This window comes from Chiroxiphia lanceolata, chromosome 1 (genome assembly GCF_009829145.1).
Source record: "Chiroxiphia lanceolata isolate bChiLan1 chromosome 1, bChiLan1.pri, whole genome shotgun sequence".
NCBI lineage: Eukaryota > Metazoa > Chordata > Aves > Passeriformes > Pipridae > Chiroxiphia > Chiroxiphia lanceolata.
The window spans coordinates 150,654,840-150,679,981 of record NC_045637.1 but is presented as its reverse complement, the minus strand read 5'-3'; the positions used below and the strand labels follow the sequence as shown (position 1 = coordinate 150,679,981).

The 25,142-nt window shown below is 38.3% G+C and overlaps 1 protein-coding gene across 1 annotated transcript in view; it reads left to right on the top strand.

Moving 5' to 3' along the window:
* The window catches only part of LOC116788127 (sodium channel protein type 5 subunit alpha-like), an 86,761-nt gene extending 81,226 nt beyond the window's left edge, over positions 1-5,535 (top strand). The window contains exons 26-28 of the mRNA XM_032690608.1: positions 848-952; positions 1,716-1,980; positions 3,793-5,535. Coding sequence (XP_032546499.1) covers positions 848-952; positions 1,716-1,980; positions 3,793-4,892 — 1,470 coding nt within the window. The 3' untranslated portion in view covers positions 4,893-5,535. The remainder of the gene's footprint in view (positions 1-847; positions 953-1,715; positions 1,981-3,792) is intronic.
* The last annotated feature ends 19,607 nt before the right edge of the window (positions 5,536-25,142 follow it).

The following is a 25,142-nucleotide window of genomic DNA, read 5'->3' as shown; positions in this document are numbered from 1 at the left end:
CTAAGAATTTCCTTTCCTAACAAAGTCCCAGTTACAATAATCCAAACAGATAGAAAAAACAGTGGTCAAGTAGTTCATAAGCCTGAACATTTAATGGAAGTTTATGTGGATCTAACACTTTTTTCTTAGTACATGCTGTGATTGGCATTTTTTTCTTTTTCAGTTATTCTCTTTCATTTCTTTGCTGCTGATTCCATATAGTGAAGTCAAATGGAATTTTCAGAGGTCTTTCCAGAGTGATTGAAATTGCAGATGCCCTACTGAACATTGTTGCGTGTTTGTTGTACAAAATGCTGACCACTCATTGCTTTTATGATTGATGAGTGGCTTCTGAATCCTGGGTTCAAAGGGATTGCTAAATACTATAGAGGGTGTAGATGGGGATAAGTAATACAGGGGGTGTAGATGGGAATAAGAAATTAATTGTCAGGAACCTCCTGTAGAACTGGGTCCCATCATCCTCTATTTACCTGCTAGTCCAGCAATACTCTTCTGTTTCTACCTTCCCCAAAAATAGAAAGTATTTCCCTTCTTGATGAATCACATGTAATTTTTAAAGTAGGAAACAGATTTGTAAAACTTCAGAAAGGCTCTCACATTTGAGGGAACTGACTTGGGAACACTGCCTAGACTAGACTTCCATGATCAGACCCAGATCAGCTCTTTCCAGTACATCTTTTCAAAGATCAAGGGGAAAAGGAGAAATGGTGAAGACACAGTTTGTCTCTGTGCCCTCTTAGTTTCCACTCAGGACAGCTGCAACTTACTCTTTTTTACAGAAATCTGATGGAATTCATTTTGGGAACTGCTTAAACTGCAGCTGAACAACAATATTCTTTCCCTTTACTTAGGTGGAAAAGATCTATTTTTGACTGAGGAACAGAAAAAGTACTATAATGCCCTAAAAAAACTTGGATCCAAGAAACCTCAAAAACCCATCCCAAGACCATCGGTGAGACCATCTTAAATAGAACATGGCAAGAGATACCATGATGGTGACCATATTTGAACTCAGTAGCCCAGGCACAGGGAAATAAACTTTGCATTAGAGCCCATCATCTTTTTTATTCAATGTAGTACTTACATTTTACTCTCTTTTTCTTAAAAGAGTCTTTCTTTGTGGGTATTAATTAGGGAAATTTATATTTTATTTATGACTTATCCAAATGTACAACCTGTTTATAAAGGTTCATAGTTAGTATTTGATAAGCATACCATGACCTTGGTCAGTTAAGTTACATGATGTTTTTTCTACCACTAGATTGGATTATTGCAGTTGAGAATGAATAGAGAATTGTACATGCCCCATGGCAGTAATTTGCTTTTAAATAATCTTATGCTTTACTCCTTTTAGTTTCTTAAATTTAATTCCAGGCCTGGCTTTTCATAGTAACTATTCGGAGTTTTTCTTGCTTATGACATTTTAATTTGAATTGCTTATTGTATAATATTTGCTTCAATAAGTATTTCTATTGAAAGAGCAATCACAATGTACTCTGGATGTTTTCCTGATGTGTGTATATATGTAAGTGACAATGTTCTTGCTTGATACCTGAATGTACTTAGCCAAGTACTGTGAGTTTTCATTGAAGATCTAAAGAAATCCCCTAAAAATGCTTCTAGTAACTTACTGTTAAAATTATATTACCCTAAATTCTTGTTCTAAGCACAAATTACTGATTAATATTTGAATGCAGTTCTTTTTCTCTCCACAGAATGCGTTCCTGGGATTGCTGTTTGATATCGTAATGCACAAAGCATTTGACATCATCATCGTGATTTTTATCTACCTAAATATGATTGTTATGATGGCAGAAAATAACCAGGAAGGCACCAAGGAAATTCTTAATAAAATCAACTATTTTTTTGTGGCTGTATTTACGGCAGAATGTGTCACAAAAGTGCTGGCCTTAAGACAACATTACTTCAAAAGCGGCTGGAACTTATTTGATCTTAGTGTTGTGGTCCTTTCAATAGTTAGTAAGTACCAATCACTAAATCAGGTAATGTGTCTTACCAATATTGAGTCAAATTTCAGTATGAAGTAACCACTTAGATATATTTGATAAACAAAGTCCAGATCCACTGTACTTTTTTAAACTGTATGCTAATGAATTCCTTCAAAATTCCTTCTGTATTTTTGTTTACATTTTTGCATAGCGCTAAAAGGTAAATGGAGTTTTCAATTTTTCTTTTTCTTAAAATATATGGGTTTTGAGTAATTAATAGTATAGGAACCTAATTCATTAACATCTTCACTAAGTTATTGCTCTTAAATTATTGTCTGACTGTTTTTATGCTTTTGATTTACATGTTGTTATGGTAACTGTTGTTTTCAGAGTAAAAGTAAATTCATGTAAAAAATGCATTTGCATGAAAAATGAGAAAAATGCATTTATTCCACCAGGACCTCCTTTAAAGAAGGCAGATCCTGATTGCTGATTTAGAAAGCTCAGGAAAATGTAATTGCTCAGCACCATTCTAAATCTGAACCACTATTTGTACCTGTGAAAAGTCTCATTAAAATTGGCTTGAGTTTTTTTGGCTTTTCAAATAAGACTATATGCTCAGTGATTCCTTATAAATTCCTTCCTTGTTTTCCTTTATATTTTTTCACAGTACTAAAAGATAAATGGAGTTTTCAATTTTTACTTTTCTTTAAGTATGCATTTTATTGAGTAATTTACAGAATAGGAATTTAATTCATTAACATCTTCTCTAAGTTAGTGTATATAAATTTTTGTAAGACTGGTTTTATGCTTTCCATTTCCACATTATCCTAGTAACTTGTTTTACTTTCACAAAGCAAATTCATGTTAAAAATACATTTGCTTGAAAAATGAGAAAGATGTATTTAGATTTTCCCGGACCTACTTTAAAGAAGGCAGATCCTGATTGCTGATTTAGAAAGCTCAGGAAAATGTAATTGCTCAGCACCATTCTAATCTGGGCCACTATTTGTGACTGTGAAAAGTCTCATTAAAACTGGCTTGGGTTTTTTTGGCTTTTTAAATAAGACTGGATGCTGATCATTTCCTCTGCAGAGGATCATACATAGCTCTAGTTTCTTGTACAGTTTATTTGGTTTGTGCTTCCCACTCAGGCTCAGGTTACATCACAGAATAAAGGACAGGAAAGAAAAACTGCTCTGAGTTCTCTGTTTCGTACCTAAGCACAGTAATCCTTTGCTGTCCCGTGCAACCCAGGAAAATGATGACTCCTTAACTCCTCTGTTTGTAATCACTTGCATTGCTGCTGTACCCTTACTCTGTTAGTAGGGTCAAAGAACGGGGTGTAATGGGGGATAAATACCAAAAGACAGTTTTTCTTTAGAATCCTCATGGTCTTCTCTGATCTTCTTCAAGTACCAAGCATTAGTCAAAGCCTCACATTTAGCATGTGATCAGGCCTGTAAAGAAGCAGCAGATGACAGCAGCTAGGAGGCAATCCCCACAGCTTCCAGCACAGGAGCTGAATGGAGCTAAAAGCATTTTTAAGTACTTGAGCAATGAATGTGTAACTTCACCCACCCTGAATTAGAGAAAGCTGGGAGGATGCAGATTCCAAACTATGCATAATATTGATACCTCTCTAATATTGAAAGGTATTATGATTTGTCTTTCTTTTCCTAAACTTTTCTGTAAGCAAGTGTAGTATTGATGATGTTTGTGTGGAAAGTGGTGTAATATGGTCAGTGTTACTTCTGACACCTAAAGCACAGAATATAACAAAGCACACAAAAATTTGACTAATATGGCTTGACAACATTTTGTTTTCTTTCTCCCTTCAAAGGTATTGGAGTTTCTGAAGCCTTCCAAAAATTCATCTCTCCGACACTTTTGAGAACTATTCGTTTGATGCGAATTGGCCGAATCCTGAGATTGGTTCGAAGAGCGAGAGGAATTCGAACCCTTCTCTTTGCATTACTGATGTCTCTTCCTGCACTGGTCAACGTTGGCCTTTTGCTTTTCCTAATTACATTTATTTATGCCATTGTGGGCATGGCAAACTTTGCCTGTCTTCCCTGGGAAGGTGGGATTGATAACATTTTCAACTTTCAAACCTTTTCTGGTAGCATTCTCTGTCTCTTCCAAATTACAACATCAGCTGGCTGGGATACTCTTCTGGTCCCTTTGTTAAGTGAATCTGGTACATGTGCTCCCAACTTAAATTTAACAGAGACATATAAAACTACTTGCAAAAATAGAGCATTTGGTATTTTTTATTTTGTAAGCTATGTCATTATATCATTTCTCATTGTTGTAAATATGTACATAGCTGTCATTTTAGAGAACTTCAATGTTGCCACTGAAGAAAGCACAGATCCTCTTTGTGAAGATGACTTTGATATGTTTTATGAGACCTGGGGAAAATTTGATCCTCTGGCAACACAGTTTATTGACTATTCTGCTCTTTCAGACTTTGCAGATGCTCTGGCAGAACCCTTGCGCATTCCAAAGCCCAATAGCATCCAGCTCATATCCATGGACCTCCCTCTAGTGAGTGGAGATAAGATCCACCACTTGGATATCTTGCGTGCTTTCACTAAAAGGGTCTTGGGAGAATTTGGAGATTTGGATAGTCTTGAATTATTAATGGAGGAAAAAATTGTGGTTGCCAATCCATCTAAAATTTTTGACAAGCCAGTTTCTTCCACTCTTAAGAGAAAACAAGAGGAGGTATCAGCAGTTATTATCCAAAGGGCCTTCAGGAGGTATTTGATACAGCGTTCTTTCAAAAATACATCTTTCTTATGCCATCACAGACAGACCAGTGCTGTCTTTGGAGAAGAAACGTGGGAGAAGCAAAGGCTTATTGTATCAATGCTTAATGAAAGTAGTGGCAGGAAGATACATAAATCACGGCCTGTTTCTTCCATATCTCTCCCTTGACTTTATGATGCTGTTGCTGACACAAATAAGCTGGACACATAAGATTATCCAGCATTTTTGACATTTAAAGCGAAGTCACTTGTTTTCAGATGGAGACAATATGTGAGTCCCAGAGTATAATACTCTAAATTTAGAATAATGATGGTAGCCTTCAAGTATTGTGATTGTTCAAATTTTCAAATTCTCCTTAAAATGATTAAGATCTGAACAACTAAGTCATAAATATTGGAGAAAAATCAAACCATAGAAATTTTTCTCAGTTAGTGGAGTAGGTGGATTAATTTTTTCACCTGCCAGTTTTGTCCTAGTTCATGTGTTTAGAGAAGAAATCTGTAAAAGATCAGTTATAAGCACAGATTTATAAACACGCAAGGCTCTAGAATAATGAATATCTCTTTAGAGATAACCAATATTTCCAACTAGGCTTTATTGTAGCAAAATGAAATAATTACTGCCCTTCTGTAATAGAGCTCATTCAGGACACTCGAGCATAATCAGCCTCTAACTGTGATGGTTTTGGGACCATCCTCCTCTGCCCGGTTGGAAGGGGAGATGTGGCCGTGACACAGCACGGATGGGCCTGGAGGCAAGGTAGGGGTGCAGATGGAATGCTTTATTGAGGCATACATGGGATTTTTTATCAGTTCAGCCGGGGAAAGGGCTAGAACATGGGGTAGAACATGAGACAGACAAACGGGGGAACAAATTGGGATACCGACACAGGCAAAAGGGGGAGGAATGTGGGAGGAGCCAGGGAAGGAAAGGGTGAATGGTGGCTGTCTCCTCTGCAGCTTCTGCAACCTATCAGAGAGGGGAGCGGGGAAGCAGGGAGCGGGCAAACTCATGGCAAGCCCAAGCATGCCCAGGTTGTGCATTGTGTAGTGTGGATACAATGAAACCACATAATAACAATGAAGTCCATATAATAACTGTAAGGTCCCTATAATAAAGTCCTGTCCATTGCTGCATATTTGTCTTTATGCCTGTCTTTATGCCTTTATGCCTCTCCCATCCTGAATCTTGTTCCTTCATACTCCTCCTACCATGTTTGGGTGGATTTGCTTATGCTTAAGAATTTTGGAAGTGTCTTTATATGTGCACCTAAATGAATTTAACAGATCATCCTCAGTTGCCCGTGTATAAAGTTTGTATATAATTTGTTCTTAGTATCATTCAGTGTATGAAAATTGTCATAATCATAGCTACCAAAATCAAAGGATGTTATACAAGGGGTATTGCTTCCAGAAAATCTTGAGAATCATTGTACATAAAATTTCATTATCATCTAAATGTCATAGAAAACATTACTTAGTACTCTTAGTGATATGAGGCAACATTTAATAAAAGGTAGAGGAAGCATTTTATTGATTGATTCTGAAAAAGAAAATATGAACGAGTATTAATGTTTTACTGATTTCTTTTGCAGTTTAGGTTGTTCAGATGAAGCGTTGTGGTGGATTCAGAACCACTAATACAATACAACTGGTTTAGATTCTTCAATAAAGAGCTCAGATGCTTAACATGTTTCTGTCTGTTTCTTAAGGAGTATCCAGTGTCATTTGTTACAAGAAATAATCTGTTCTTAAAGGGGTAGAACCATGGTAATATAAATTTCCAAAAGCAGCTACCTATTAGAACAACAAAACCTAAAATGTTTCACTTTTTACAAAGAATGAGAAAAGATTTAATATTTTGAGGCCAAGAATAGCAGGAACAATAAGGTAATTACTTAATTTTTACTGTCATTTCCCATGTTAAATACTATTAAATATGACAGATATTGTTAAATCTAAGTTAATTTCAGAGCAAATAAAGACACAGGAGAGCTAAGAGTTTAAGAGTTCTGATACAGTATGGTTTTAATGGACTTTATTATGGTTGAACTTCAGCTCCACAGGGAACTGGTGGAATCACCATCCCTGGAAATGTTCCAAAAACAAGTGGATGTGGCACTTTGTACTGTGGCTTAGTGGGCATGGTGGTGTTTGATTAAAGGTTGGACTTGATGATCTTGAAGGTCTTTTCCAACCTTAATGATTCTATGATTACTTTCAGAACCAGCTGCAGTTCAGAAAAAAAGGTTGATGAAGAAGGTTTGCAGACCTCTTAGGATAACTCAGGAATTTGCCCTTGGGAGTTGCCACACTGGGCAGAGGGATGCAGAGATGTTTAGTGGCTCTGCTTGAGACCTGCTCCTGTCTGGCTTGTGTTGTTTCATGCAGAGTGATGCTTGTGAGGTGAAACTCTCTATTTTGTTCTTTGAGAGCTGGACTGAGGCGACAGCTTTTGTTCAGTGATCAGGTACCATTAGATGGCAGCATTTAGTGTGGTTTAACATGTAGCCAGTCTTCGGCGAAAGGTGACAAACTTGCACACTTCAACAAAAAGGTATTACATCGATTGTAAAAAAGTTAGGAAAAAAGTCTCAAAACTCTCTTTTTTCCTGTCCTGGGCTTTCAAGTTAGCCACAGTTCTCAGGAGGTGCTTGTTCACTGACTGTTCTGGCTTTTGATAGACCTTAAGGACTGGGGGAGGAAAAAAATTCTCCTGTGTCCTTGGACTTTCTATCTTTATATCACTGTAAAAGAAAATGTTTCTTAGACAAGAGGTAAGAATGCTTTGTTCTTGCACATTGGAAAAGAAGGAAAGGCTGGAAAAGCCATATAAGAGACTTTTAAACACTAATGAATCTATCTTTGCAATTTAAAATTATTTGTTTGAATGCAACACCAGGTTCTCTGCCCTGGATCATAATTAGAATTACCTCAAAGATGAACACTTTATTTCCATTGTAGGGGCAGCAATTTTGGACAAAATCATACCTGGCATGAACACATCCTTAGTGATTATTTTACCTCAGCAACACACAAAAGCACCTGAATTCACCACACAGCAAGTTTAGAAGTCTGACCAATTCTTTGCTATTGCTTAAGCATTAAAATGGCCTTAGCATGCAATTGCAGGGTTGAAAGGAGAATGGTGATATCCAGCTGTTGCAACTTCTTTGCTCTTCAATTGTCCAAAAGGCACTGCTGAGACAATGTAGAGCTTCTTTAAGAAGTCTGTAGATGGTGATGAGGTAAGAGCAGTGAAGAGGTGGTATCTTTTGGCAATTCTGGTATCTGGAACTGTGAATTCCTCCAGGTTAAACTGCCTGGATAGATGTGAACTTCAAGAGAAGTGGTCAGGCACACTTGGAACACAGTGGAAGAATATTCCCTTCTGTTTGTGAAGTTTGACACTTAAATCAGAGAACAGCAGAAACAAAGGAATACTGGATGACTCCAGTTAGGAAACACTGTGAAAGTAAAGCTCCTAGGGAATTCCTGAGGGCCAGCAGTGTAATACAAACTAACCTTTCCTCCTTAGTGGTGGTGCAGACTTTGTTTTACATTTCCCTGTATCACTTTTCTTGTGTAGAAATAGTATGCATCTGACCCCTGGTAAGTAAGAGGTTTTTCCTCCTTTTATGTAGCCCTGTATCCCTGAAAAACAGGTTCCATGAAGGGTTTGTGGAAACTGTCCTTTCACCTTGTATTCCTTAGTTACTGCTAACTTTGCAATGTTTGCACTGTCCAGTCTTTCTTCAGGGCTCACAGAGAGTATGCAGTTAAATTATTTGAAAAGAAATAACCTTTAGTGGAAGGTTTCCTCTGCCATGGCAGGGAGGTGGGAACTGGAGGATCTTTAAGGTTCTTTCCAACCCAAACCATTCTGTGATTCTATGAAAAATACCAGGAATCTCATCATGGCATCTTTTCCCTGAACATAGCAGAGGTTATTGTGCTTGACAAGTGTGTTGTCTGCACTATCACTTTCCAAAGCCCTGAGGGAGGTAAACATTCTGTGTCAAATTACAAATTCCCACAACTTCTGTCATGCAGGAAGACATCTCAAAATATACTTTTTTCACTCATATTTCCATTTAATATTTCCATAAGAATAGCACACCCAGTAACTGCAGCAGCTTTAGGTAGGGATCAGGATTAGGGCTAGAAGTGATGGAGAAGAGGTTTGTCATATTGTCATGTTATGTTGAAACCAAGTAGAACAAACCATTCAATCCTTATTGTAAATATTACAAAGATGAAGGAATTGTGTTTCAATGCTGTAGCTGCCATCAGCTGTGGGGTGGTAGCCCAAACTTATGTCCAGGTTAACTAAGTTGGCTTTTACATGAAAGTAATGGTGTGGAAGGAAGAACCACTTGACTTTCTCTCCCTTCTCCTTTATTCTCATTCCTGAACAATTTGGATGGTTTCTTCAGTTATTCCTAGGTTTTGGTAGCTCTGTTCAGTTTTAGCAGCTTAACACTTGCTGAATTCACAAATTCATAGTTATTGATATTTTTAGTAGCACTATAGAAGAGTCAATGCCCAGTTTGCATTCATCAACAGCAAGAATGGTACAGAAACATAACAGGAATTAAGAATGGAGTATCAGCAATCCCATTAGCAATCCCATCACTTATCACAGTATCTCATCACAGATGCAAGATGAAGGTAAGAAAATTACACAGATTGTACATATTAATCAAATAACCATGCAATGATCCTTCCCCTTTGTTATCCCTGAGTGTCACAAAGCTCTAGCAAGAGGAGGCTACCTTGAAATGAGAAGTTAGAAGAACAAGAAATGGTACAATGGTAAGGCCAGATTGATTGTTTGGAAGTAGCTGGTACAAAAGAAAACTTGAACAGGAACTAGTCTTTTGGGAAAAGAGAATGGAAATGGATGGGGAGATGAGATGAACTTTGGATGAGAAAGGACTACCTGGTATGTCACATATACACTTCAGGAATCACTGGCAGTCATGTATTTCCTGCTAAATCTAGGAAGGTTGAAAAGAGCCTCCAGTATGCTCTCCATGTCCACATAGCAAGAAGAAGATTTTAGTTCCAGAAGTGAAAACTGTATTGTAAAAAAAGGCTTCACCAGTATCTTAGAGTTCTGTATTCCTAAGAAATACATAAACAGTTCCCAGAAAACTGTTTGATTGTCCTACACTGGAAGGCAAACCATCCAATATTTCTGATACTTTGACCAGAAGGAAAATTCCTATTTCATCCTCAATGTGGCAACAAAAAGGTCTCAGTTTTGCTTTCAACTGGCACATAGAGTCCCAGTTTCTCTCAGATTTTACTAATTTAATCACAGCTTTCCAATTTTCTACTATCAAGTGGTAGTCATAAATGATTAAGAATCAAATTCCACATCTGTTGCAAATTAATGCAACTGGACAATTGTCTGGTGTTGAGTTCTTCACAACAGGAGACATATTGGAGCCTGTCCATTGGAGGACCATCAAGATACTGGATCATGTGTCAGACAAGGAAAAGATGAAAGATTAGTTTGTTCAGAATTAAGAAGAAAAAGTGAAAATATGGATCTTACTTTTGCTTTCAAATACCTAGTGGGTGGGTTTGAGGAAGTGAGAGCCAAACTCAGATGTACACAGTGCTACAGATAGAGGTCAGCAGACACAAGTTCCATCAATGGAAATTCTGATCAGACATTAGGGAAAAAACCCCACAGTGAGGGTGGATAAACTTTGGAACTAATCACAGAATCATGGGACCCCGGAAGGGTCTTGGTTGGAAGGGACCTTAAAAGATCACGTAGTACAATCCACCTACATTGAGCAGGGACACCTTCAAGCCACAAAACACTAAGAGATGTTGGGACATCTCTATCCTTGAAGAAATTCAGAACTTGACTGGACAAGACACTGACCAGCCTGATCCAGCTCCAAATTCAAATGTACCTTTGAGGGTGCATCTGCCTTGAGGTGACTTAGCTGAACTTCTGAGGTCCTTCCGACCCAAATTACTCTGTGATTCCATGACAGCAGCCACAGCTTTTCAAACTTAAAGATTATGGCTAAACAACCACATTAATCAACTACCTGGGTGTTATCTGGGAGTCTGAGTCTATCAATTAATACTATTTTGGGTACGCAGTTCTAGTCTCTGTGTACAAGAGGGTGACAAATTAGTGCAAATTAATAAGAGATTTCTCACCTGCCCACCCCTGGGAGCCAAATGATGAGTCTTCTGTGACTTCTACAACACCATATCAGATTTCTTTCTGCAAGATTTTTCTGTACCATCATCCATTAGAAATATTTGGATAAAGATACTGACCGGTGTCAGAGCTGAATGTAGTGCCACAAGTTTAGACCCTTTGCTCTGCCAATTCCAGGGAAAATATGCAAAGGCATCAACTTAGTAAGTGGTTTTATTGATCTTCAGAGACTTTTGAAAGAGCAATAGAGATGTTTTGGCAACTCCTCAGGAAAATAAGCTGTTAGGGCAAATCTGCTGCAGTTATCTGCCTCAGAGTTCCATGGAGTTAAGGTAAGACAGGCCAAGCTGACTTTGATAATAGTCAGCAGAGCTGACTTAATGCAGAGCTGTTGGAGTTCTGGGTAGACCGAGGGCAAGGCAGGTTCGTCTGCAGGTTTCAAGGAAGTTGGGTTTATGCAGGAGCATTCAGAAGTTAGTTATTCATAGGTTAGACTTCAGACAACAGCCACTGTACCTGGCTGCCCAAATGTTGGGTAGAATTTGTCCCCAGAGATTATTTAAATTAGTCACTGGAAAGGTCAGCTCTTTTGTAAATTTTCTTTTATATACTCATACCTTTCTTGAAATGAAGAGAGTAGAACTGGAGATAGTATTTTAATAGTGCTACCAGTCTTAGCATTCTCTGCAGAATTTATCAGCAAAATGTCATACCCTTCAATTACCCGTTTTTTTGTGCCTATGGTTGAATTAATAACACATACATGATGAGGCAAATAAAAATTCATCTGTGTATTCTTCACTTAGTATGTTTTTGCTGCTGCTACTAGTAACACCTGTAGCTACTGCTGCCAGAAATCTGTGCTCGTATGAGAAGACAGATTCTTCAACATCTGTCCACAGAAACTCATCCAAATACTTGCAGCTGTTGCTTTCCCCACTCCTGAGCAGCATGTATAGAAAATTCCTCCCCATTTCAATGGCATAATAGAAAGTTTTAATAAAACCAGCAGCAACAAGACTACTACAGTACCTGTGGAGAATGACACTTCCTCCTTAAACATACATAGTGCTTATCACTCATTTCTCAGGCTCTCTGACATCCCATTCAATATAACACTTGTGTTTATGTCCATTATGTCCACTCTACTTCAGCTTCCTCCTGTAAATTGTTTTGTCTGCCAGCTCTGCACAAGATGGATTATCTGATCGCTATGAGAACATCAAGTATGATGGGTAACAGTTGATGTTTCCTACTTTATCTCAGTTTGGGTCTCACAATGATCCAAATGGCAAAAAATCCAGATGTGAAAGAAAGAGTATTAATGTGCAAGCACAGGTAAAGTCAGTGCAAGCTGCACTTTCTTATAGACCTCGGAATCCACCAACAAGACACAGAGGCATAAGAAAAACTGGTTAATTCTGCTGCTCACGACACTAGTTGGTGTTTATTTGAGAGTACTCTGTCTAAAAATGTGTCTGCACTGTATGTTCTGATCAGTCTGCAGCCTACAGTTTCAGCCTGAAACGTTCTTAAACTGACAAATACTGAAAACGTAGCTCCTTCAGCTAAATACCATATCAAGTAAAAAATCATCTCAGTCTAATTGGAATCTCAGTGTAATTATGTCATATTTTTTCATTATGCTCATGGTGATGTGCACAGATATACCTGGCTGCCAAAAGAGAAACTTATTTGTTATACTGATACTGCCCAACTCAATTTCCTACATTTACCACATTTTTATTCTGGACTAAAGGTATATGGTACTCCTGTATGACTGACCAATAAAACTCCACAAAGGGGAAAGGCTCAGAGGAGATGAAGCTCAGGAGAAAAATAGGATGTGATTGACCACAAGCTGTTGCAAACAAAGCCAGTGTATCTCAACACAAAGAGGACTGGAGGGTGGCCTTAGTTTTAGACAAGCAGCTATCAACATTTGGGTGGATCCACAGATTACATCGACAGTTTGTTGTGTAAATATTTCTCCCTGAGCTCACTGAAAGAGAATGGTTCTTTGAGTTAGGGACACAGCACGAGGGGGGTTATACAACGCTCAACCCAACAAAGAGTATAAAAACTGAACAATCAACTGAAGAATTCCAGCAAGGGTGATGGACTTGAGCTGCTTCACCCCAACACTTCTTCGCAGTGACTGGGGACATCCAGCATCATGATGGTGATCATATTACAGAGAGGGCAGTGGAGGTCACATAGGTATTGTGACTGAAATCTATGTTGCAGTTGCTGTATTTTGCTAAGTGTGACCTCACATTTGTATTGTGATTTTGTCACGAATGAGTGGCTTAGGTGGCTCAAATAGACATCAGCAAAGGTGTTGGCAAAAGGAGGTTTAGTATAAAAGTGAAAGTGTGGCTAAGTTCATTGGCAAGATTTGCTCTACTGCTTACTGGGTGGTTACAGTACACAGAAAAAAAACCGGACTAAAATCTAAAACCAATCAGTCTAAAAATAAAATCAACATAAAATGATCTATGTGGAGTCTGGGGTAGAAAAAGGGTAAGGCTAGGAAAGCATAAGGATAAAAAGGAATAAGGGAGTTTCTCCCATTGAGTCAGAAGGTTCAGAGTGCACACTCTTGCCAAACTTTACCCCAGCCTTGACCAACAGTTTAAGGCTAAAGATTTTAACAGCACTTGAACTTAACAGAACTTAATTGATAGCCAAATTTAAACAATTTAACAAAAGAATACCTAGAATGTACTATAAGCACAACAGTAACCCACTTATAGGCCTAATTTACTTAGGAATCTAATATACTCAAGAATGTAAGAGAGCAGCATTCATAACACATTTGCTGTAGCATATTTACACTGGCATGCAGACAGACCTAAGGAGTATGCAGAAGGAATACCTGTGAAAAATTCAGCTCGAGTTCAGTGAAGTACTCTGAGTACAGCAAACTTGAGAGTTCACAACCTCAAGAGGTGTCCCACTCAGAGGGAAATGCTGGGTGCAGCCTGCTGTGGTCCAGGAGAGCTCAAAGGATCTCACTTGAGACTGCTGTTTACAGGGAGGCAAGAGAGTTGGCTTTAGTCATTTTCCACCCTGAACAAAATTTGGGTTGGTAACTTTCTTTGAAAGTTCAATAACAAAAATGCTGTTCCACTTGGGTTGTTATTCAGGCAAGAAAAATAAGTTTCCAAGGCTGTTTGTTAAAAATCTGGCGCTCATTAGGCAGCAGAAGTTCCTGGGAGCAGACAATGTTTCCAATAAACTCAAGAGGAGCTAAGCCCAGGAGCTGTTCATCAAGGCCTAACAAGCATTTGTGAGGTCATAGTGCAGCCTGAGGGGAGCAGTTGTACCACCACAGGTTTCAGCATTTTATGTATCATTCTGCTTAATCAAAAATCCTATGTAAAATCAAATATATTGAAGTAAATGAATTTGACATTAAACATCACACATTCCACACGTGGAATATCTGAAAGAATCTGGTGAGATTATTGGGCTCTGCAAACCAAGCCTGACTGTTCTTTCTGAAATTATCCAAAATCAAGAATACAAATGAGCAAACACTTAGAGAAAGGCTTTTCTATTTGTTAAATATGGGGCAATGGCAAAAGTAAAAGCTATTATTACAGAATCTATTCGTTCATCTTAATGATTATAAAGACAGTGACAACAGCCACCTTTATTTAACGTTTTAAATTTTGCATGTTTATCTATGTATACAGAAACAGATATTTTAATGACAGTGCAATAAAATTGACTTCATGATGTTTCATTGCATGCCATGAATAATATATAAGAAGTACAGTGAAATCTATCTCCATATTCCCAGGTTTGATGATGCAGATTAGTGAATTTGAATATTGTACTCAGCTGCAGTGAAGGGAAAACGACGGACTTGGTTGACAGAAGCTTTCATTTCCAAGTGCCACCTCTTCACCCCACTTATATTACAGCAGTGAACACTTTCCAATGAGCCATTTCTCACTGGAAAACGCAGAGGTTCAAATCTGGCTTTGGGGCCACTGTTTACACGGTGCCCATCTCTCACAGATTTAAGCAAAGAGGATCACTGTAAATGTCTGTGGAGTAATATAACATTTTCTCACGAGACACTTTCTGGCTTTCTGAAGGCGATTTAGTAAACTTGCCTCCCTGCATAACCAAATGTCACTCCATCCTTCTTGCAAGGCTTTTGTCTTATTCCGTCTTTCTATGGTGTGAAAGAGCATAGTGTTATTTACTGGGTTTATGATGCTCATGGCCTTTCGCTGGTGTCAGTTCTGCTAAACCCAAAGTTGAATTCTCAAGTCTTTTACCTCACTGGAGAAGAAAGGCTTTAATTGCCTTCAGACTCCAGGAAGAGAAGTAAACCCCCAGAAATCTTGTAAAAGTTTGACCTTCCCAAACACTCAGGAATCGCTTGATTATATATCATGTACCTCAAATAATAAATAAAGACAGTCCTTCGGTTGCCCAGTGCTGTAAGTGAAGAGTGAGAGCATGCTTGCATGTTCCCATAAATCCCAGTAAATTTTAAGATTGTGGGAGGTAATGAAACCCACCTATTAACACTATCCTTTAGATTTTGCTTGAATTTTAAGCCAAAGAGTGTTGATTGGCCAAACACCTCAGAAAAAAAAGTTTTAATGTACCAATGTTGCTATAAAGGTTCCTATAAATCCTCTTCTTTTTTTTTTTTTTGTGTTTTTTTTTGTTTTGTTTTGTTTTTTTTGTTTTTTGTTTGTTTGTTTGTTTGTTTGTTGTGCAAGCATGCACGTGTGTGTGTCTGTGTGTGAAAAATGTCAGGTTTTACTACCTTAGAAAATAATCTCTACCCAATGCACCAGCTCTGGCACTGTGAATTGACAATTTTGTTTGTAAAAGAAAATACCATTTATGTCAAAAGTCAACCTCCTTCATGGAAAAACGAAAATGATTCCAGTTTCAATAGAACTGAGTAAGTTCAGCAACTGAGTAGGATGTTTCATGAAACTTGTGGATAAATACAAGTACTTCCTCCCCTTTCCCTCTCCCCTTTTCCCATCTTTTTTTTCCTTTTCAACTTTAATTTCTTTACATTTTATGTGCTGCAAGAAATTTCATGATAAAAGCCTGAAGACACGAGATAAGACACAAGAAATAAACCAACCTCTAAAAAATCTTGTGTTGTGTGTGTTTCATTTACCTATAAAACATTTGTATTCTTGTAAGTAAATAAGAATGAAAGTGCCTATAAAATATGCAAAAATGTGGCCCCATCTTCAGAATATTTGATTTACTTGGGAAAAAAACCTATCAAATTTATGCAATTTTATGTGTAAATATGCTTGTGTTTTCATTATATGTTACACCAGGTGCCAACTACAGGAGGCAGATTGCTTGAACTTTCCCTTCTGAAGGATAATGAAGCCCACATGTTCCGAGAAATATTAGGATGACACAATGATGTTATTTCAGATTATTACTTCCTCTGGCCTTTATATTATTTTGACACCAGAATGCTTGTGACTGACAAAGTACAGATGCTTAGAACATTACACATTTCAATAGGAGGAGAAGATCCATTTGCCTTCCAGTGTGTGTTCCCATTGTCATGAATTCAAAGCTTTAGTTTTAGCTTTAAAAGATGAGGGCGGGATGAGTGACGAAACAAATGCTAGATTTTATTTTCATCCTGTTTTTTGAATTTGATAGACTTTTAAAATCTGGCTTATGAGAGGCAATTTCAGACACTTCTCTTAGCACTGTCCAATTATGCTTTGGCTGCAGCTCACCATATCTATCAAAGAGTCACAGATGCTTTCATGCAGGCGATATATTGCTTTTTCAGACCCAAGAGAGGGGAAAAATCAGGCACCCCAGCGCCTTCTCCTTAAGTAGGTGTTGAGCAAATTAGCCCCATTACAATCAGCATGCATTAGTCCATTAAAGAGCTGGAGGAAGATTCCTTTGTGTAAATAACAGAATGGTTTCACTGTATATTTGTATTAATAATTTCCTGTTGTTCTTTCAAGAAAGTTCTTGATAACTGATATTTAAAAAGGTCTTAATTTCCACATGAGCATGCCTTCAAAACAAACAAACAAACAAACAAACCAACCCAAGTAATGGAAGAAAACCTTCTCATATATTTATCATCAAATCAAATTGCTTTTTGGCTCAAAGGACATAACAATTTCTCAATTTGCAAATACCTGTATAGTCATCCTATGATTAATGTGATTTCCCCAAATCATTTATGCTGCTGTTCCCAGATTTAATGGTAGGCCATGAAAAAGAGCAGGAATTTGGGCCTTCATTTAGAGGACTAGACATCCCACCTGGAATGAACCTGCTCAATTCAAATCAGCAGGACTGGGGCTCTTTGAGTGTCTTGAGATACTGGATTGGAAAGTCTTATGGTAATGAACTGATGCCTTGGCTGTGAATTTGGCCTCTTTTCACACTCCTCTTACACAAGAAGTTTAAAGATCAACTGAAAATGTAGAAAAATTAGAAAAAAATACTACAAAAAATGCTGTATGATCTTGAAGTAGGGGTATTTCTCTTCTACCACGGACTACAGGAGACAGTGAGGTCGTTGTTGGACAGGAACCCACAAAGTTAGAAGTGGAGATGCTGAAGAAAGACCTCACAGAAATATTTAACAGATGCAGAATTAGTTTATCGAGGGAAAAATTGAAAATTCCTGCAGAAAACTGTTGAAGACAGTGGGCAGTGACAAGCTCCTCTGTTCCAGATAAGGTGGAAAGAATAAAGGATGTAGTCCCAAGAGCATCATGTGGGATATGGAGCTGTTGGGGATTATTCAGTTTAGATCTTCCTTTACAACTATTTTGTAGTTGTAAAATAGGACCCCATTTTCTAGACAGTATTTGACACTCAGTTCTTTTCAGCTATTCCAGTCTGATAAATAATACAGGTCTCTAAATCACCATACTCTGCCAAACAGATGCTTTAGTCAATCATCTTATTATGTATTAAATAGCTCATCCACTGTACTCTGCATTTAGGTCCTTAAAATCAGCTGCTCCTGAAGGTTATCGTTTATTCTGATCTTTCTGGACCTTAATTCCAGGGTGTCACATCTTCAGCTATCTAGAGTTACCTCTGATTTACATCAGATAATCAGATTTTTATGCTTTGCTTCTTCATAAAAATAAAGATATAATGGATAAAAAGGGCTTCTCAACATGCAGATAGCCAGTGTCTGAAATAGTGAGAGAAATCGCTAGATATACTTAATGCTCCTTGATGAAATAATATTAGGAATATAAATTTTATAACGTGATTTCCTTCAGTGTTCTAATTCTCTTGGTATTATTTTGATAGACCACTGAGGAGAGAGAAATGAGCAATCCATATTTTTCCATTTGAGTAGATAATAAGCAAATTTTCCTGATTGAAATGTGCATCAGACCATTTAGAAAGATGAAGATTACTGTATGTAACGGAATGATTTTAATACACATTTACAAAGAAAGCAATTTCCTGTTACTCTGTAATACCAATTATCCATTCAAAAGAGTCTGAATTTTGCATCACCATGATTTTTTCTTAAATATAATTTCATTCTCCGATAAAAGGAAATGAGATTCCTTTATACTAGGTCTTTATTTTGACAAAAATGCCAATTAGCTACTTTATACCATTTAAGACTTCCCTATTATGTGGATCAGAAAACGGCTTCAGCTATTCTTTTAAAATAAAGCAGCAATGTAATGTATTATAAAAGCTATTCTATAAAAGCTAATCTCTGTGCACTAAACGGCCTCCATAAGTCACTGGAAGCTCTCTCCAGCACCATTCCCTCAGTTTCAGGCTGGGCTACAAAACCCACATACGTTAATACTCATTCCATAAACAGCAATTTATGAGGGTTTCCCCTCTTGACCAGTTTCCTTTGTGTTTAATAGTGTTATGAAAAAAAAAAAACAAAGCACTGAAAAGCTTCTAGTTCTGTAAGGTCACGGGAACATTGCACAGGTAACTCCTGAGCTGACAAACAACTTTTGGGAGGTTTGTTTCCATACCACAATTTCATTGACCGAATAAAATCAACAATACATCTCCAAATGATGGAAATTTTATTATATAAATCCCATCCTGGTGCTTACTTTTGGGGAAAGAAAAAGCGTAAGATGGGTAATATGGTCATTTACTTACCTGTTTAAAACAGTGACAGTTAAACAATTCTAAATTAACTATAATTTTTATACTGAAATATTACGTGCATCAAAGTTGCAAAATTAATTCATTCCCGTCTGTGCTGGTTGGCATTAGAAATAATAATGCTTGCAATTGAAAAGCTGTCATTTATTATTTTACTTATAGGTGTGTTGCTCATAATGTCTAAGGTTTCTTTTGATTAACGACTACATAATTCTGCATTGCATACCTGAAATCTGTCACAGAATTTCAATATGTAATAGACAACAGTGAAGAAAAGATATCAAAACACTGACACTTTTCCTTTCCCAGACGAAGAATTCAGGTCTATTTTACACACTAGACATTTTACACACTGCCTATTTGGTTTTCATCTCCTTTCTCCTTTCATCATGCAGCTGAAATGGTTCTGATTGATGCATCTTTAAGACACGAAAAATGAGGATCAGTTACCAAACGAAACCCCACTCTGTGTCCTTAAAAGAAAGTGAGAGTGAAACGCGAAAGGAATTTCCAGTTAAGATTTCCAAATCATATCTAACTTCCCAGAAAAGACCAGAAATTAAACCTTACTAAATTGGTGATGTTGGAGATTCCAGAAGTATATTAAAAAATTATTGCACTTGTGCAACTCATCTGCTTTCTCTCAATTAAAGCTGCCATTGTATTTGCTAATGTGTCCTTGTTACTGTAGGGATGGAATCTATGTAGAAATCTGTAGAGATACTGATTGCTGTATCTGATATATAATTTTTCCCAATCTACTTTTGCAAGGTAAGGCTGTAAAATAGCATCATTTTTCTTAACAGAAAAGTGTGTACAGACATCCCAATTAGAGCATTGTCAGGAATCACACAGAAATAAGTTGGTGGTTATTTTTAAAACTACTAAGAGATGAAATTACTTTGTATTGTTTTTAAGTAACCATTCCCTAGTTCAAAGTTATTGCTACGCTGTGGAGGTTAAAATTGAATGGCAATTTGAATCTCACTTAAAGCTGACCAGCTTTATTGTAGATTAAAGTACTTTATATTTAATGAATATTCTTCTCCTCTAATAGCAAACATATATCACATGAATGTTTCACTTTTCTTTAAGTATTAATTTTTCTTAAGCTCAAATATCCATTAATATCAAATATTTGCCTGCTTCCATTAAGCCATTTCTGTATAATTTGCAAATGCAGATATTGCTTAGCTTTTTAAATACCTCTCTATATTTTCCCTTTAAATACCTTGATTTTAATAGACTATTTCCATATTTATTTTTTTTTCACAAATGAAGAATGCTTTTTTGATATTCTTCTTCATTTATTAAGGTTCAGATTCTCTGATGGCAGCATTTGCATTTCTACTTTTTAGAGTTTCTTTTATTTTGAGGTTTATGTCCCTCCAGCTGCTCTCATTGACTTGAATTTGCTGAGGGAGGAGGTTCCTCGCTTTCCTACTGATGGAGCAGAGGGGACTCAAACAGCCCTGCTGTGAGTACAGTGGGCAAAAGGAGGATTTAATTTCTGAAAGGCAAGGAAAAGTGAAGCCAAAGGTTCCTCACCCTTCCCTGTCCAGCAGGGAATATATTTTCTCCCCAAGCATTTAACAGGAGGTTAAATGGGACACATCTAAATTACTGTTTATACTCAGGGGAGATTTCGTCAGCACAGTCAGGGGAGTCCAGTGAGCTGCTTCTCTCACCTTCAACTAAACATGATTTTTTTTTTTTTGCTAATATAATTCAACATTCCTGCATTTTTCATGGATACTCTCTGGGATGTTTTTAATTACCTAGAGCTAAGCTTATCTCTGATTCAGTCCAGGCTAGAGCTGACAAGTAACTTGCCCATCTCTGGGTTAGCACAAGGACCTGGAAAGTCAGAGGTAAACATGAGATGCCATTCCTGCTTTCTTCACACATAGATGACAATAATTCCTTCTAGCCTCTAGGAACTGCAGATTGTCTACACCCCAAGCCAGAGCGGAATAACTAATAGGGAAGAAACCAAGACCAGATGCCCTTTCAAGTCTGCTTTTCATCTCTAACTTTGGATGAAATGTAAGTAACTTTGGATGAAGTTTAATTTGAAATCAGCACTATAGTTGGACAGGAAATCTGCCCACATAACTGATGCTGGAGACATCATGGCATTCTTAAAAGTGTTTGAAAGCTTAACTCAGATTGATTACAATGTCATTCAGGTACTTAAAAACCTATTTGGCATCCATGTATTTCTTTGGGAGACATAAATATATTCTAAAATGTACCCTTATTACTCATCTGTTCCTTACATATGAATGCAAGGTACCTCCTTTGTACAAAGGAGGTGACCTTTACCCACCTTCATGGATACCTAAGCTTCAAACAGCTCAAGCTTTATGAAATTAATGTCAGATGGTTTAAAATCTATATAGGACCTATGACAGACAGATAGCTTGGAGGGAACAAGAGATAATATGAATTGAATTTGTGTCCTGAAGTCTGAGATTAATGTGACTGATCTGAACATGCTACTTTCTGTATGTGGTATTACTTTGAAGTGTGATAGTGGTGACAATTCTGAAGTCAGAGGGATTAATAAATCTTTTATCTGTTTAACCTGCCATGAGATTTCCTAATTTAATTTGTGGATAGTCTTCCTGGTCATTACACGTGTGTGTCTTCCAGTGAAATCAAACTTGTCCAAAGCACCCAAGACTTAGTTTAACTTTCTACAGCGACATTCATTGAATTTAGACCCCAATGAACCAAAGCTTTTGCAAAAAGACAGCAATTTTCCACATCAAAGGTAGAGATTCAGTGTTCCATCATGAATTCTTTCCCCCATTTCTCACAGTCCTACGTGCTCTGAAAGAAGGCAACTTTAAAGATGGGATGAAACTGTCAACCAACCTAAATTCAACAGAAAATAAAATAGATTTTTTCTCAGAATATTGCAGGACTACTTGCCTTTCTCTTCTACCTCAACCTCTACCTCAAAGCTACCAAGGACTAAATGCAGATGGGGTAAAAAAATATTGCATTGATCCTGACTGTATTTAGTGCAGGGAAGAATCCTGCACCCACATCTTTTGAGTCAAAACAGTTTTTAATGCATTCCCTTGCTGGAGAGGTATCATCTCATATTCTACACAGGGATCAGTTGGCTTTCCTTCCTTTGATTCATCTCTTTTTAGCTAGTGCAATATTAGACATCCTGAAAGTGAAGTATTATCCAAGATGATTGTACCAGCCTTAAATTCTCTCTTTGGTGTCTGATAACTATTTTTTCTCTTTCACAGTAAATGTCTAATGCAAAGAAGACAGCTTTGTTGTTTTAGGGTGCTCCTGGGCAGGGTTTTGCAAGAGTCCCTCCTTGGAGAGTGGGACTCCTGTTTTCCCTCCCTGTCTTTGAATGATAAGATAATTTAGTTTTATGTTTACTGGTTTATTTTGCTTCAGGGCCATATAATGAACCCTGTCTCATTTTTCTATGAGTGCAGACATAGCTGCAAAGATGAAGGCTCTCTCCCATCCTACCCAACAGTAGCTTCAGCCTGGGAGGAGTTGCAGGTCTCAGGCATGAATGAACTCTTCCAGGTTTGTCACCTACTCCCTGCCTATATCAGCATCTATATATAATTAATATAAATCACAGAATCATATAATCATTTGGGCTGGAAGGCACCTTAAAGGTCATCTATTTCCAACCCCCTGCCATGGGCAGGGACACCTTCCACTATCCCAGGTTGCTCCAAGCCCCATCCAACCTGACCTTGGACACTTCCATGGATGGGGTAGCCATAGCCTCTCTGGGTAACCTGTGTCAGGGCCTCAACACCCTCACAGGGAAGAATTTCTACATCATATCTAATTTAAACCTGACCTTTGTCAGTTTAAAGCCATTCCCCCTTGTCCTATCACTCCAGGCCCTCGTAAAATGTCCCTCTCCAGCCTTCCTGTAGGACCCTTTAGGTTCTGGAAGGTGCTTTAAAGTCTCCCCAAAACCTTCTCTTCTCCAGGCTGAACAACTCTGGAATAACCATATCATCATGGCTAGGCTTCGCGAACGAAGATTTGTGAAGGCACTATCCACATTTGCAGCAGGCACGCTGGTGGCTTATGAGGCCAATACGTGATAGACATATCCGATTGCAAAAGGCGCAGCAGAAAGACTCCTTAGATGGTGTATTTTGCAAGACACGGTTCTTTCTGCGTTGCCTTTTTTCCTCGAGAGTGATCCTGCGTGAGTTCTCAAAGGCTTCCGCAGCGTTATAGATGGTGTGTCTCCAGGCCTCCCGATTGGAGGCCAGAGTAGACCAGTTATGGTGATCAATATGGCCAAGGCTGAGATGTTGTTTCAGGGAGTCCTTGAATCTTTTCTTCGGGGCTCCTCTCATGCGGCAGCCAGTGGCAAGTTCACCATAGAGCAGGATCTTAGGGAGGCGGTGGTCCTTCATCCTTGAGACGTGCCCTGCCCATCGCAGCTGCGTTCTCAGTAACATGGCCTCAATACTTGTGACAGCTGCTTGCTCAAGTACAGATGTATTGGTCACAAAATCTGACCAGTGGATGTTAAGGATTGTACGGAGGCAGCGCTGATGGAAGCGTTCTAGGAGACGCAGGTGGTGGCGGTAGATGACCCATGATTCGGAGCCGTATAGGAGAGTAGACAAGACTATGGCTTTGTAAACACTGATCTTGGTGCTTTTCTTTAAGTGTTTATTACGCCATACTCTCTTGTGGAGTTTTCCAAAAGCATTATATGCCTTAGCTAATCTGTTGTCTATCTCTCCGTCGATCTTACCATCTGAGGAGATGAGGCTACCAAGGTAATTAAACTGTTGGACTGATTTGAGTTCTGATTGGCCAATGGTGATGTGGGGATGATGGAAGACTTCCTGAGGTGCAGGTTGATGGAGGACCTCTGTCTTCTTTAAGCTGACTTCCAGCCCAAAGAGCTCAGCAGCACCTGCAAAGCAGGATGTTAAACGCTGCAGAGCTGCTTCTGTGTGGGCAACAAGGGCAGCATCATCAGCATAAAGCAGCTCCCGGACAAGATGGTTTAAGGTCTTGGTGTGGGCCTTCAGTCGCCTTAGATTGAATAGACTTCCATCAGTACGGTATCGAATGTAGATGCCGTCCTGATCATCGAGGTCTGCTGTGGCCCTTTGGAGCATCATGCTAAAGAAGACGGTGAATAGGGTAGGAGCGAGAACGCAACCTTGTTTCACACCATTCTTAATTAAAAAGGGCTCAGAAAGTGTGTTGCCATATCTGACTTGGCCGTGCTGATCCTCATGGAGTGAGATGATCATTTTAAGCAAGCTCCAGCAGAAACTCCGCGACATCCAGAACAACTGGTGGATCGATCTAGCTGAAAAAACTCAATTATGCGCAGATACAGGTGATCACAAAGGTTTCTATGAGGCCTTGAAAACAGCATACGGACCTACATACCAGGTCCAAAGCCCTCTACTCAGTGCTGATGGTCAAACCCTTCTAACAGATAAAACCTCCATTCTGAATCGATGGTCTGAACACTTTCAGACTCTTTTCAGTACCAGCCGTGTAGTCCAAGATTCAGCAATTCAGTCCATCACACGACAACCAGTAAAATATGAATTGGAATAACCATATATATACACTGAAAAGCCCATATCTATGAACTGTATATACAGTCTGGTATGTTATTTGTATATATGTGCATACACATGCACACACCTACACATGGATACACACACAGATACAGAGAGGCACTAAGGACCAGTTTTCCAGAGTTCTATCCAGCTTCAGTCAGAGTATTTCAGTTTAATTTATAGACTCATCCTCACATGGTTTTGGACTGTACTAAAGCAGAGAACTGAAACTGAAATATTCAAATAAAATATAAAGGCCAACACCTTTTATAAACAATCTCTTGTAGTTCAGACAGTTCTCATTGTGAGGTTGAAAAACACATTTTCCTTCATGTTTCCATCCACTTTGTTCTGCTTCACTCCTGATTTTCCGTGAAAGACACTCAGAAATCCAGGGATGAAACAAGATCACAAAGAAATGCTCAGCTTGGAGCCTCCCCAGCCTTGCTTACTGAGGTTTCTGCCTTTC